Source organism: Pygoscelis adeliae, unplaced genomic scaffold, assembly GCF_000699105.1.
Source record: "Pygoscelis adeliae isolate BGI_AS28 unplaced genomic scaffold, ASM69910v1 Scaffold323, whole genome shotgun sequence".
Classification (NCBI taxonomy): domain Eukaryota; kingdom Metazoa; phylum Chordata; class Aves; order Sphenisciformes; family Spheniscidae; genus Pygoscelis; species Pygoscelis adeliae.
In genome coordinates, this window is record NW_008824365.1 from 121,060 (window position 1) to 136,087 (window position 15,028).

At 52.3% G+C, this 15,028-nt stretch overlaps 1 protein-coding gene across 1 annotated transcript in view; it reads right to left on the reverse strand.

Annotated features, from left to right (window-relative positions):
• The window catches only part of ANKRD11 (ankyrin repeat domain 11), a 133,426-nt gene that overhangs the window by 26,761 nt on the left and 91,637 nt on the right, over positions 1 to 15,028 (reverse strand). Inside the window, 2 exon segments of the mRNA XM_009319899.1 lie at positions 4,509 to 4,647; positions 13,952 to 14,096. Of these exon segments, the coding sequence (XP_009318174.1) occupies positions 4,509 to 4,647; positions 13,952 to 14,038 (226 nt within the window). The 5' untranslated portion in view covers positions 14,039 to 14,096.

The window sequence follows — 15,028 nt, forward strand, 5'->3', positions numbered from 1 at the left end:
AATATTTCTTTTTTTAAATGCCTAACCTCCTTTAAGCACAGCGCACAAACGAGGAGCTGCACGAAGCCTCACAAGCTGCTGAAATCGCTACGGAAAAAAGCTGGCTTTACTCGTTCGGCGGCTGCCAGGCAGCACACAGGCTCTCGGCAAGGTCTGTGGATGTGGGGAGATGCCGCACGAGTGAAAGGAGAAGGAAGAAGGCGAAGTCTCAGGCAGAGAGCTGCTGCTCCCACAGTGCTGGATCTGTAACATGCACAGTCTGTAGGCTCACAGCTTTATGCAATTTTTTCCCCCCCTAAAGACAGTTTATTTAGTTAACTCTGAGGAACCCGAGAGCCAGAATTGTTGTTCTAGAAACCATTTTGAAGGATTAGCACTGAACCTACTGTACCCAAACCATACACTTTAAAACAGTGCTGGCCAGCAGCACCTCCCGCAGCCTGCAGCCAAGCCCGTCTCCGTACGGGAACAAACCCCGAGCGGCGCTGGGAGCGCTTGCTCAGGATCAGGGCGCAGTAAAGGCACGCTGCGCTGGAGGCGGGTGCTGCAAATAAAAACAGATCGAGAACGAAATCGCTTACTTGCTCGCTTCCTGAACACTTCAGCACTCTGCCAGCAGCGCACGCTCATAAACCAACTCAAGGAGTGAGCTGCAAGAGCAGGGTTAAAGGAAGGGCAGGTGAGCTGCCCCACTCCAGCACGAGCAAAGGACCGGGGCAGACCTCTGCCCCCAAACACACACCTCCCCTGGGAACACCTGGGTGCAAATGGAAAAGCCGTCCAGGGAGGCACCGGTGCTCAGGGTAAGCACTGTGAGCACGCAGGAGACATAGGTTAGCATTTGCAACCTGCCGGCGAGGTGGCGGTGCCACCTGCGCACCGAGGAGGTAAACAGAGGCAATAACGCACGTGGGCTCTCACTGGCTGTCCCGGCACAGGCTGGCACACCAACAGCCCACGCCCTCTGCTCGCACCACGTCTTGCAAACACAGGAAGGCTCCAACAGGCAACCGCGCTGCAGCACCTGGCTGCTGCTGAACGCCCAGCCAGGGTGGGCTTCGCCGCCCTTCGACGGCGAGGCAAACCCATCACCGATGCTTTCTTGCACCACGTACAGTGTGCATACGTCAAAGCTGAGCCAGAGCTGTTCGGGGAAAAAAGGCAACAGATTCGTTGCGCTAAGGAAGATGAGCCACTGCAACAAATCAGGACAAGGATTCGTGTTATTCTTTAAATTTTAGAGGAAAAAAATATCCCGCTACAGGCAAAAAGAGAGCTCTCCTAGCTCCCAGCTCCCACATCCTTACAGCTAAATTAACCGTGGCTGTGGAATACCCTAGCAAAACTACCCGCAAACAAACACGACAGCCTGTGTACAGCAGCCCAGGAAGGACGACTGCGTTACATAAATCATCTAAGGTCAACTCCGCAACTGGCACGGCGAACACCAATGTTGCAATCCCACTTCTCACAAGAGCTGAAATCAAAGCTTAGGAACAGAACAAGAAAAAGCAGCCTCCCTTTCCTCCGGGGACGCGGGCAAGCGGCGTTTCTGCCCGGGCAGCAGGGAGATAGAGGGGGCTGCGGGGTGGGTGAGCTGCAGCCCCTTTGTTCGAGACAAAAGCCCGTCCTCCGGCAGCCTGCAAGCCACGCACGCTTGAGCGTGCGCTGCCAGATGTGTGCCGTTAAGAGGAGTGCCACTCTCATTACACGTGCACAGGCTCGGGGGCAGCCCTCCGTCCCCGTATGACGTGGGCAACTTTTTGTGCACCTACAAACAGGCCTCTACCTGCTAAACGAAAGCCGGCCTTGAGCCTGGCCAAGGAACAGAAGGGCCCGAAACGCCCCACGGTTGCAACGGGGTGGTGCAAGAGGGGAGCAAGGTGCCAGGAAGCCTTTTCCCATCTCAAGCGTTTGATTCCTGGAGTAGAAGGTCTCAGAGAAGAGAGACAGGCTCCTGCTCAGTATCGGTCTGCCTCTCTGCGCGTTGATCTGCAGCTCCCTGCTGCTATCTCCTCCCCAGCGGCTGAGTCACTTCCTCTCTTCAGTCTCCACCAAACAGGTTGCTAGAGACTCGCCTACACCTCTGCAGCGTTTGTCAAGCCCAGTTTGTCTTTAAAGGCGTCTTCGAGCGCAATGACCACCTCCGGGTCTCCGGCTGGCCTGCCTGCAGGCAGGGAGCGGGGCTGCCGGCCGCCCCTTGGCTCAGCCCTGCCGCTTGCGCGCCCGCTTCCCCAGGAAGGATGAGCTCTGAAGAGGAAGGGGAAGACGCGTCCGAAGATAAGAGTCACACGCCTGCTGAAAGCAGAGGGGTAACGTGGGAGCCGATGGGCAGGGGTGTCTCACGGGCTGCGCTGCTGCTCCTCTGCACCCTGCAGCAGCCACAGCCTCTCCCCCAGCAGCGCTCTGCTCTCCCTACCCTGCTGCTCTCTTTTTAATTTGGTTTCCTGCTCGATGCCGCCAGCAGAAACGTTTCTAACATCCCTACAGCCAGAGAGAGACCAGAGCCCTGTGAGAAGCAGATAACTGCTGCTGGAGGACACGGAAAGCGAGCTGGGAGCCCTACCATGACATTTTAGCTGTCACGAGGGTCAGACAGCCCTGAAGCGAGTTTGGGTTTAAATTCTAAACCAAGTATTGAACGCGGCAGAAACACCCTTGACAAAAAGCAGCAGCTATGGTTCTGGCTAATCGGCTCTGCCTTGCCCCGGCCACCCTCCCTCCGAAGGCGACACCCCGAATTTATTCCTAGTGAGCCACTACAGCACCATAAACGGCGCCAAAGCCCTCCCCACGCCGCCTGTTCGGAAAGTGAGTGAAGATCACCCGTGTCGGGCTGTAACCCCATCTGCTCCCCGGCGGCCGGGGGCCACCCCTTCTCCCACAGCTGCAAACCCTAATTATTCATTCAGCGATGCACTCGCCCATCTGCACGCCACGAACGCAAAAACGACACTTCAGCCCCGCAAACGGCCATCAGTATGAGATGTCGTTTAACGAAATGAATTAATGTTTCGAAACTTTCTCTCCGGACAGGGAGTTCAGCAACTGAGAAAATTACCATTCGGCACACGGAAACCCACAGAAACGCCGGGCCAGCCCCAGGACACGCCACTGCGCGTCCTCGCCTGAGAAACAGCCTCCACCGCCGCGGTGGCCGCGTGACCCAGGTGGCACTCGTGACTTTTCAAAATCTGCCCTTCCAACTTCTGAACCAGAGGAGACCGGCCGACAGCTCACGTAGGCTGACGCACTGCGTCCTGCATCAGGCCACCTCACGCCCTCACCCGAGAGTAACAGCAAATACATCTTTTTTACCATTTTTAAGCATATTCCCAACTTTTAGCCCACTTTATCTCTTTGCACAATTTGTGATCCTTACCTGAGCAGAACCATTTCCAAGTGCAGATTTCCTAGAAATGCATAGGACAGACCTACGCAAACCTCTGCCCATAAAGCCACAGCTAAGCCCCTTGCAACCAAATAGCATTATTTTCTCCATCTCAAAGCTCTGCAACATTGCTTTACAAAACAAACAGCCTATTCAACGCCTCTGTAGCTATGTAGGGCCACGGCGCGCGAGAGCCACGTGTACCAGCCACTCTTCTGCCACGAGATGTGACCTGCCCAACCACGACACAGCCAGGCTGAAATACCCACAGCAGCACCGACGCTTCCCAGAAACCAGGCGTGTATTGAGGACGCATTGCTCAGTCATGCTGCAATCGCCGAAGCAACCTTGGCGGTCCCAACAAAAGGGGCAAAGAGGGCACCTTAACGTCCTCACGGTCCTGAGAACCACCCGCACCAGACCCAGAGAGCCGACCTAAACACCCAAACAGGCCCAGACGGCCACATCACCGAAGTCACACCTCCAGCCCATCAGTATGACCTTCAGACAGTTTTACACGTGTTTGACAACGCCTGTGCACACAGGCTGGAAATAATTTTTCAGCTTTAAGATAGTGAAGTGCTAAAAGTTTAAAGCCCCAAACCAACAAAACATGGCTAGAGAGGTATACGTATGTATCTACATACACGTATATATATCAGGTTTACTTTAGGCAGATGCACGCAAGCTCATTTTTTTTACTGCTTCTTGTTTTTCTTTTAAAGAGTACTCAGCTTTATTCTCTTATTTTCCAAGTTCTTCCTAGCAGGCCCAGCACTGCTTCTCGGCTTGTCTAAGCTGCAGTTCCTGAACTGGACTAGTTAGAAACAGAGAAGAAGGGACCACCAGCCAAAGGAAGGGGTGCCTCCTCACAGAGCCATCTCTTGGTCCAGTTAAATATATTACTAAGAACGTAAGGGCCTTAATCCACTCAGCTCCAGGTGTGTACGTGCATACCACAGTAGTTATCCTCTTGTCCACATGCCTCTTCCTTCAATTAAAAAATACAGGAAATTTGGTAGAACGCTTTGGTATGGATTGCTTGCATATTGGACACTGTGCACTCCCCACCACCCCAACACTCACGTTTTGAGGGTGGAATATGTCATTTCTGTACCTGTATCCGAGTCTTTTTGATCTCCATTTGTTCCAACAGTGAAAGGCAACTTCCGTTTGGTCGCTCGCTCTTTCACCTCTTTGCCGCCATCGCTCCGGTCCAACTTTGGAGTCTTGGTTAGAGAAACTTTATCTTTATCCTAGAAAGAGAAGAGACCAGATTAAGAAGAGCCTTCCCCGGACTGTGCCCACTTAACCCCACAACATCCTGCACCAGCCTCAGGCAGCACTTGTCCTCTCCTTTCTACCGTGGGTTTCCAGTGTCAGGGTTTAGCATCTTGCAGAAAGGAGCCTCCGCCAAGCTAAAACGCTAAAATATCACTAACGAAGGGTGAGGGCAACCAAGGCTGCTGCACGGTGCGAAAGCTGCAACCAATTCACGTGAAAACCGGAGCCAACGCCTTGTGTGCGGCTAGGGATGTGCCCGGCTGCGAGCACAGGGGGAAGCCAGGCTGGGGTGGGAGAACCCAAGGATTTCCAAACACAACCGCCCCCGGCGTTTGGGAAGGGGTTCCCAAACCTGAGCAGAAGTGGGATGCAGGGGAGCGCACACAGCATGCCTGGGGGACACACAAAAACTGGTGTTAAAGCCCTTGGTTCAACGTGGAGGGCTGAGGGCTTCTCCTTGGGGCCTGCGGTATTTGTAGCACAAGAATACAGCATTACTATTTGAGCTTACGTGATAACATGTTATTCTGGAGAATATTCTGGCAGCCGATAAGTCTGCTAACATTACCGACCGCTTACAGGATCAGCGCCGCAGCCAAATGCACTTAGAAGGCCGGCATTGTACAGTCAGCGTAACGATTTCCACCAGAAAGGCCGGTACAGCTCTGCCTACATCCATAGGCAGCACCCTCCACCCGAGAGCAGGAAGCTCCAGCTGCTCCCAGCTCCGCCTGCGCTCCCGCAGTTGCCTCCATCGCAGGGCAAAGGGTCCAGCAGCAAAGCAGCAGTTCCAGCAGCCCCAGCCCCAGCAAAGCTCGCTCTCCCCCAGATCTGTGTTTTGGGGTCGATCAGCTTTAAGTCCCAGCTATGTGCAAACACCAGCCGAGGCGTTCCCAGTGGCTGAACATTGAACATGCCCCTCTCCCATGCAGGTTTCTACTGGGATTTGAAGAGGAGAAGCTACCTTGAGAACAAACCTGCCAATACGGCATAAAAGCATGGAAAGCGATGCAGATGCTGGCTGAGCATTCCCTGCTGTCTCAGAGAGGCAGACCTATGCCTGCTTTGTACCCGTCTCGTTTATTCGCGTTGGTTTGGATTTTAACGTGCAGCGAGGTGAAGCCCGCGATGCTGGGGACTGCTCGGTATGAGCAGCAGGAAGAAATCTTGAAGAAACATCCCGAGCAAGACAAAGTTACCAAGTATTGAGACGGGCAAGATTTTTCACATGAACAGCGAGAGCTGGTACATAACTCAAACTTCAGGAGCCTAGCATGCTGAGAATATATACAGACTGAAGTCACGCACTTGTGTTTTTTGTATTTGAGACACACTATTATTTTAAGCAAGGGCTTCTGGTTTGAACACTGCCACTGCTCTAAAAACAAGGCCAGAACAAGCAGCTTTGTGACAGATCTGCCTTCAATAACCTAGCAAAACCCAGACCCTAAGCTTCAGATATAAAGTTAGATTAAATAAAAGAATCTCAATACATTAAATCACGCAAGACCATCGCTGGAAACTCAGACAAGCAAATCTAACAGAAATTCCCTTGTTTAGAGAAGCCCAGTCATGCTGTCTGCATCAGACTCGGCACCCTGGCAGGTGGCTCCTGTGCCAGCAGTCACAAGACCATGTCGTCACTGTGTACACTGCTCCTTCCTCTTTCCGAGTTCTGTCTGGCGACCAGACTGCACCCGCAGATTAAAGAGAAACCGTTTACTCGGACCAACGGGTTTTGTTTGCATGCCCCCTTCGCGATGGGCAGCGTGACAGCCCTGCGGCTGCACGCCCAAAACTCGGCCCCTCTCACCCATGCTCCAGTGCAGTGCTGAGGCCTGAAAAAATGGGTCGGGAATCCCTTTCTTTGGTAAAACAAGCTAAACAAACCCATCTGACAGTGGCTCTTGTGGTTGGAGGAAGCCAAGGCACGTTCAGCCGCGGGCACAGAGGACTTCACGTTCGGAGAGCAAAGAAGGGCAACCGGGCTCGAGAGCAGCTGCCGAGAGCCCTTCCTCAGCACAGGAGTCAGCGGAGCAACAGGACAAAGTCACAACAGCCAAAATAAACACTCCAGCATTTCACTTAAACACTCTGGATTTAAATGCTTCTGCCTTATTTTTTCTGACGTGAACAGAAATAGTTTGCAATAACAAATGATGCCATTTCCATTGCCAGCTGCTGTTCTGAACAGCTCAGAGGTGTAAGTAAGGCCAGGGACCACCGATCGTCTCCCGGGACTGTCTTGTTGCAAGCAGGTACATTGGTCTGTCCTTTCCCTCCCCAGTTTAATGCAAGCTCCAACAGCAATGCTACGCTCCAACCCCACTAACCCTGCATCAGTGCTGAGTGTCCGAGAGGCCGTGTTGATGCGGGGTAAAGCACCGTCTTCCCCGGGTATAACGACCGCAGAGACGAGACCCCAGCGTTCCCCTCAAAAACTCCAACTGCACTTCAAGACAACAATCAGCCCAACAATTTTTACCCCTTAAAAGTCAGGGCCTGGGACCAGAGCGTAAAACCAGAGAAGATCATGTGCACGTCTCTTCCTCTGCCGCCCATGCCTAAGGGCACACCTGCACACATTGCATCCGAGCTGCTCCACCATCGGGGAGCTGCGGGATCGGGCACAAAGCGCCAGTGAAACCCAGCACCTCTTCCTGCTCTGAAAGGGCACTTTGCACCTCTCACGCCCGACACCTGCGGCTCAGGTTTGCCAGCAGCGAGTGGTGGCAGTCCTCGGTAAGAGAGGTCCTTCTAGAAGACTCCGAGGTGGATCAGTCACAGCTGATGCTTCGAAAACGACGCTTCCTTGCATCAGCCGCCGTGCTCGCTGTCTGTACTGCTATTTCCTCGCCCAGACCCTTTGAGCAGGCTCTTCCACCCAGTATTTCAGTACTAGGATACTCTTTGCCTGCTCTCGCAGCAGTAGGGCAGGATGCGGCTGAGCCCCCGGCACCCCGCGGTGGGATTTCCTACGCTCCCAGCATTTCTTCCAGACACCAGTTTCACGTTGAGAGCTCCAACAAGAGGTCAATTGTGCTCAACACAAAAAAATACAATTTTTTCATTGTTTGTTACCTTAAAATAGATTTCAGCTGGAGGAAATCCATCATGTCATGTCCTCTGCTGCCCGAAAAGCACTCTGCCTCACAGGCAACCCAGCTCCGGGCATCAGCTGGCAGCGCCGCTGCTCTTGCACCCCACTTAAAAGCAAACGACGATTGGTGACAGCTTGTTTAAAACATACCTTCTCTAAAATTCCCTTAATCTTTGGACTTGGCTGCTGTGCTGAGAAGGCCCGAACCCGCAGGTGCAGGGGGGCTGCGGTGCCTGCAAGCCGGGTCAGTCATCTGCCATGTTCTCTGCACCCTCGGGAATATGAAGCAGCGCAGGACAGGTGAAAATGCAACTTATTCTACAAAGTTATTGCAACGTTGTTAAAAGCTCCATGTTGGAGGAGAGACAAAGAAGAGAGGAATTAGGCAAAAAACCTTCCCAGACAAGACGGTGAGCCCAGCATGGAAATGGAAACGGCCGTGTGAATCCCAGCGTCGGGCACGCTCGGGCAATGCTTCGTTTGCATTTGCCCTAATGCTGGGAGCTGCTAATCCAGTAAGTTCAGCAAAATTAAATACCGAGGAACGAAGGAAGCGGCGTCAGTCCCGGCACTGCTTTGAAGATTGATTTGTACAGCAGCAGAACGATAACCTTTTATACTAATTGGAGCAAGGAAGATCCAAACTTTGCTCCCCCCTGGAAAGCAGTGACCTGCTGAGGATGCCTGCAGCAGTTGCAGTGAAACCGCTGCAGAGAAATTAAGGCAGCTTGGAGAGTCGTATTCCTGAAAATAACACACGTTTTCATTTTCTTATTTTAAGCTTTACTTCCCTAATTATTTCCAATTTTGTAATGAAGAATGTCATCCTTTTCTCGAGTAAAAGTTGTTTTCATTTTTAGGTCATCTCATGTTTAAAGCAAGCTCAGACTCATCTGAAAGGTAAAAGAATCAGGTTTCACAAAAGGAACAAATCCAAATTAATCGACGCTGCAGAGAAACTTGTATGAACATCTGTGTGTAGCACAGGCTTGGGGCCCTCGAAGGCCGGGAAAGCTCTCGCTGAGGGTAAGAGAGGGAGTTTGGGGAATGGGGGTACTGTCGAGAGCTCAGCAACAGAAACAAGTTCCCCTTTGTAGGTGTTACCAAAAGTTGCTTTGGCAAAGGGCAGACAGCAGACCATGACTTCAGGAAAAATCCCCTACCGTCACGCTGTGTTATTAGTAAGATTTACTATATGAATAACTGAACCCACCTCGACTTACACTTGCTATAGTTAAAAGATGCATCACAAGCTGCTATCAGCTGTCATGGTTTTGAGCACAAACCGATCACAAACTGGCCCCCAGAAGCTACGACGATATAAGCCACACGTGCAGCATATGGACTGGAAGTGCTTAGCTGCGTCTGTGCTGACTTCTCTTTACGACAAAGACCTCTAATCCAAGAGACCCTGATATCAATCTGCTCAGGCCATTACTGACAAGTAACAAGCGACAGGAAAAGAGGAAACGGCCTCAAGCTGCGCCAGGGGAGGTTTAGATTGGACATGAGGAAAAATTCCTTCACCGAAAGGCTTGTCAAGCGCTGGAACAGGCTGCCCAGGGAAGTGGTTGAGTCACCATCCCTGGAGATATTTAAAGACGTGTAGACGTGGTGCTCAGGGACGTGGTTTAGTGGTGGACTTGGCAGTGCTGGGTTAACGGTTGGCCCTGATGACCTTAAGGGCCTTTTCCAACCTAAACGATTTTACGATTCTGTGACATTCAAATAAAAGCCGCTTTTCACCCTCACGCAGAACTCCAGCTAGGCCGGCTTGTAGGTTGTCCAAATGTAGGTTCTCAGAGCAAAACCAAACACGTAGTTCTTTTAGATGCAAAATTCTGCAAGGCAGAGCCACGTACAAACCCATGCGAAGAAATCTGTATTTCCAGCAGAGAACCTGAGTGCGTCTCTAGCTTGCTTTACGGGACGGGCCGTGCATCTGCAGCCTGCTCCTCCCCTCTGTCCGTACGAGCTGCAGGCAGCAGGGCTGTGCTAATCAGTGCCCACACACAAACTCTGAACCACTGCTTCTGCCCGCCTGCCGAGAGCTGCGCCGGAGCCATGCCTTCACTTCAACACCGACAAAACCTGACTCACATCCCAGCCGCTTATGCAAAGACTTGCATTACCAGCGACGGAAATCCCCAAAGCCCTTTGTTCTCTAAAATGAGTTGAAAGTATTTCAGGTTGCAATGCTAGTAAAAAATAAGCGGCAACGAACAGAACCAGCGCTGGTGACCTGGGAGGAGAGAAGCCCAGAGGGACCAAGGGCTCCAACATCGCCCCTGGGCGATGCCCCACGCCAAGCTGACACGCCAAACACTCCTGCTGTGGGCAAAACAACCCATGCTGCAAAAAGCAAATGCTGCGAGAGTGGGAGTTCCCCTGCACTAACGCCGACAGCAGCGTGTCGTTTCCTGAACAGGTCTCTGCCGGGGGGGGAGAGAAGGGTCAGGAGAAGGGTTCGCACCCTATGTTACAAAAGGGGATGGACACAATTTTACAGCACATTGGACATGGTGGAAACCAAACCCCGGCACCCCCTAAATCCGTGTCCCTTGTGGCCTTTCCAAAACCAGAGTACAGCACATACACATGCGTGCAAAGTTTCAAAAACTCTGAATTTGGGTCACGATCAATGCTGCAGCTCAGCATTATGGAGACAACTGGAACTGAAGCCCCATTCCTGCATGCCTCGGGCCTTCATTGAGGTTTGTAAGAAATGCTACCCTGCAATGACTATGACTATCTTCACTGAAACATCGGCTCTTCGGTATCTAAGTCACCCAGTGCTTCTGCACATTTCACGCCCCGGCGGGTGGCTCTGCGCTGGACGCACAGCCCGGCACTCGTTCGTATGGCGCAGGAAAGCCCTAACAGTTCAAGAGGTCTCAAGAAGAATCAAGAAATGAGGAGTATGTTCCCTTTTCTGAAACTGGGAGAAGAGGGAGGAGAGAAAGCAAAAACTTTTTTGAAGGGCAGGAAAAATAATGAAATAGGAGCAAAATGTATTCATACTACTAAAATTATTATGGATAAAAAGTGTAGTAGTTTTCCCCCTTCGCTCCTGTGGAAGCCAACTGTGCTTGATCCAGCACGGGTATCAGCAAGGTACCGTGTCCCCCAGCAAGGCTCCCTCACTGAGAAACCACCACCCCTATCACCCGGGAAAGGGTGAGAAGAGGCAGCACCTTCAGCAGTTTTCCTAACGTCGTCTCTGCCCGGTTTGCTCGGTTAACCTCTGCTAGCTCCTACAAGCCAAAACCGGGGGTCAAGTGCTGTTCTGCTCGGTGTTGGACCACTGCAGCAAAAATGCAGTTCAGACTATGCAAGTGGGAGCATTTCCCCATAAAGAGACAAATCCTGTGCCGCAGCCTCTGAGCACACGGTGTAACCACGCAGCAAGCGGTCCCAGGCACATCAGGAAATGGTTTCGACAACTGATATAATTCTTGCTGCGGTGTTCTGCTCAGCCTAAGTCATGAGTAATCTGCTTCTGGTATGGGGATCTGTGGATCTAAACCAGAAAGGAGAATTATTCATATATGGCATGCATATTTTCACGAAACCCTTCAGACTGAACTCAACCAGAAGGAGCCCCCAGGGCTGCCGAGCGCCCGCCCCGGGCAGGCTGCGCGCAGCCATATAAGGCTGGCAGGGCCCGACTGGCCGCCCCGCTGCCTCCGCGAACCCCAGGAGAAACAGCTCCTCGCTCAACAACAGCGAAGCAGATGAAGCATCTAATGCTGCCGGCCACGGAGGGCAACAGAGACACGGTCTTTAAACCACTCGGCTCTCGTGGCTGTGCCAGCACAAGCGACATCTCGCTAGTGAATAGGTCCCTCCCATGGAAGGGCACGGAGCAGAGAGCTAGGAGGAGTTCCCTCTTGTAATTAGCTCTACAACTAAAAGGCAGCAGCTCACATCCTCTTCCACAAAGCACGAGCCCTCTGCAGAAAGGGCAGCCTCCCAGAGAGCCTGGCTGTAACGTGTTCAAGCGCAGAACTCTCACGTTTCCTGCAGCACTCAGCCCGCTGCGACACCCGGACCGCTGAGCATCCTGCACCGTTACTCACTTTCAGCGCTAGAGCTTCAGAGCCCGAACATGTAAAGCCTTTTTAACGCTGAAACAACCGTCACATTGAGAGGAAAACACTTAAGTGGCAACGCAGCTATTGCTTCACCGTGCTCGCCCTGTGCACCGTCGCAGGCGGCCCCGGTGGGGGCAGGTCCCTCCGTGCGGCGCGGCTCGGGCTCTGCCGCAGCCCCTCTCTGCACTCCCTAGCGAGACTCCACCAGCAAGCGTGCGCCAAGTCGCAGGCTCGGGCCTTTGAAAGTGTTGACAAAGGCGAGATAAATTAAAAGCAGCAGCTTGCTTGACAGGCAGGTACAACAGCGTCTGGAAGGAGGAGGTCTAACAACTGAGTGCTTTTACCCTGAGTCACTGCTCCAGCTCACGCTCCAGAGTTAACTAGAAACGGGGCGATTTGCTGCACAGTGTCCTTCAGCCACTTAGGCTGGATCTTAGCTCAGTTCCTGGAGGACAAGAGCCTGCAAGTTTCTTCTCCACTGAGAAGACCAGAATTAAGTGAGCAGAAAGGCTCTTCCCCGTCCTTACTCGATACCACTCTCCGCAGGTCTGCGCTGACGCCTCTGAATGGGAAGCATAGAATTATTTGTGTCCTAGTTATTTAGCCAGCAGGAGATAACTCCAGTTCCCGGCGTCCCTAGCGCCGCTCAACAAACCTGCTCTGTAAATAACATGCAGCCTTTAAGCTGCCGCGAGTGGATGAAATAAAATGGGAGCTGATTCATATTATAACTGATCCTCTCCCTCCCGAAGCACCTGCGCCAACATTAAGCTTCTTACACAGCACAGACAAAACCCCGTATTTGCATATCCTGCACTGCCGGGCTCGGCCTCATTTGCCAGGGTAAATGCTGGTATTTTCCTGATGCAACAGGGCAGCTGTTTCACCTCCAACACCCCTGCTCCCAGTTCTTGCCCCGCTCCTACAAGCCCCACGCCGTGCCCCAGCAAAGTGCCCATGCAGGAGCAACGGCCCTGCTCTCAGCACGGCTCCTGAACCGGACCTGTGCACGCACCGCGACGCAGAAAGGGGAACGGGGCAGACGCTACCAGTGCGCTCGATAGCCAAATTTCTGCCTGGGATTTTCCCGTTGGTTACTAGTCGTTTTCCTCATTTTGTCAATAATACGACCTCAGTCATAAGAGGAGTTACTATCATCAACACGGTGGGATTGCAGGGGAAGTGGCAGAGCAAGCGACACGGCATCGCGGGTGCTCGCAAAGCTCAGCTTCAGCTCCCGGGGCCTGGCAGAAACTCCTGGGGGAATGCTGAGGAACTGGAGCAAGGAGGTGAAAGGAAAGCGGATGCTATTTGTTTCCATAGCAGAATACAGTAGATGTAGGTTTTAATTTTTATTTAAAGGTAACATTTGTACACAGCTTTCTGCACAACTATTTACTGGAAACTACCGATACTGAGAAGGATGAAAAAAAGCTGAATGAGAGGAGGCAAGAGCTTAAGTCTGGAGCCAAACAAGAATTTGGGAATGAAGAGGAGAAGTATGAACTTATTTATCCTTAAACTCAGATTTCATCTCAGTAACCCCACCTCAAGCCCAGTCAAAACCTAAACACTTCAAATAAAACCCCAGAAGCAGTAATTTCAGCAGAGCACTTCACACGCTGAGTCCTGGTCAGGCCACACTCAGAGCCCAGACTTCTGGGTGAAGCAAGACCAGCTGAGTCTGACACAGACACAGCATTTGCAGCCAGAGGAGGAGGAGGAGAAACTCCTCCCTCGCACAGCACGCACTTGGGAGATCACTGCATTACTTGGTCCTTCCACAGCTTTCTGCAGAAAGCCTTAAAAATGCACAGGACTTGCAGAAGAGAATCTTCCAAAGCATCCCCCCGTTGCTCGGCCGAGTCAGGTCTATGCGGCCACGGCACTTCCCGGGAAATACTGCAGCCACCGAGAAATAAAGTCGACCCCACCAGCTGGCCGAGTGCCAATACAGAGATTTGATTCAGGTGACAACAGCCCACGGCAACCTGCCGCCACATGAAATACTGCCACGGCTTGAAGACATCAGGCATAAGGGGCAGCATCCCTAAAGGAAGGCAAGTGAACCAAACACGCTACCTTTTTCCCCGTTTGTTTCTCCACCATGTCGTTGCTGAGAGAGAAATCTTCTGGCTGTGGTGTTTTAGAACACCCACCCTTGGGCATCGTTCTGCCTTCCTTACTTGGTCTTCATTTATGCTGCCATCGCCTCATCATCAACCGTCTGTTTAGAGAGAGGAAAAGAGAAGTTAGACATCTCAAAAGGATCTTTCCACTGGGGGGGGGGAAAGGCAAGACACTTCCCATGGGGATAAACCCCCACCAAACTCTTCAACGGCAACACCAGGATGGCACAGCACCTCCAAATGCCGTGCGCTGCAGACCAGAGCGGGCAAAACCACTGCTGGCTTCTGCCACCTTCCGCATGGGAAGCAAGCTGGGACCTGCAGCTGCAAACACGACTTGCTTCACGTGTAAGGGAGAGCTTAAAATGGATCATGCCCAAACAGAGAGCAATATCCCTCCTGCTCTTCATCTACAGCATCACTCCAAGCCTACATAAAGCTTCTTGCAGCTACAGCTCCATCCAGAGTGCAGGGACGTGGGGATGGACCCTCCAGGTACGTGTCTGGGGCAGGGACAGCCCTGCTCCCCCGGTTTGTCACGCTGAATTCCCAGATGCTCGCAGGACCAACATGCACACCACTAAATTACAAAACCTACTTGTAAAACGCACTTTTTGAACATGTCGCCATTATGAGATGAGACCAGAAACCGCCAAGGGGGCACAACATTCCCGGAGTGGTTTGCCCCAGGCTCCTCACCCCGGCACCGGTGCTGCTGTCGCGCCTTGGCCTAGGTAAGACAATTTGGAGAATAACAAAGCGCTCCCTGCTCCTGCCATGTGTTGCCTGGTTACAGGGCTGAAAAGACAACTGACATCTGAAATACAGCAAAGCATGAGCTGCAACAGAGATCAGAAATACCGGCTGAAGCCAAGGCAGGCAAGGCCTTTTTAGGTGAACAAAAATATCTCCTCTCCCGAGACCAGAGGCTAAAAAGCATCCGTGCAACAGTATATCTCCGAGAAGTGACCCACATCAATCCCTACAGCAAAGGCCTCGTTGTACTTACGCTGAAACGGCATAAACAGGC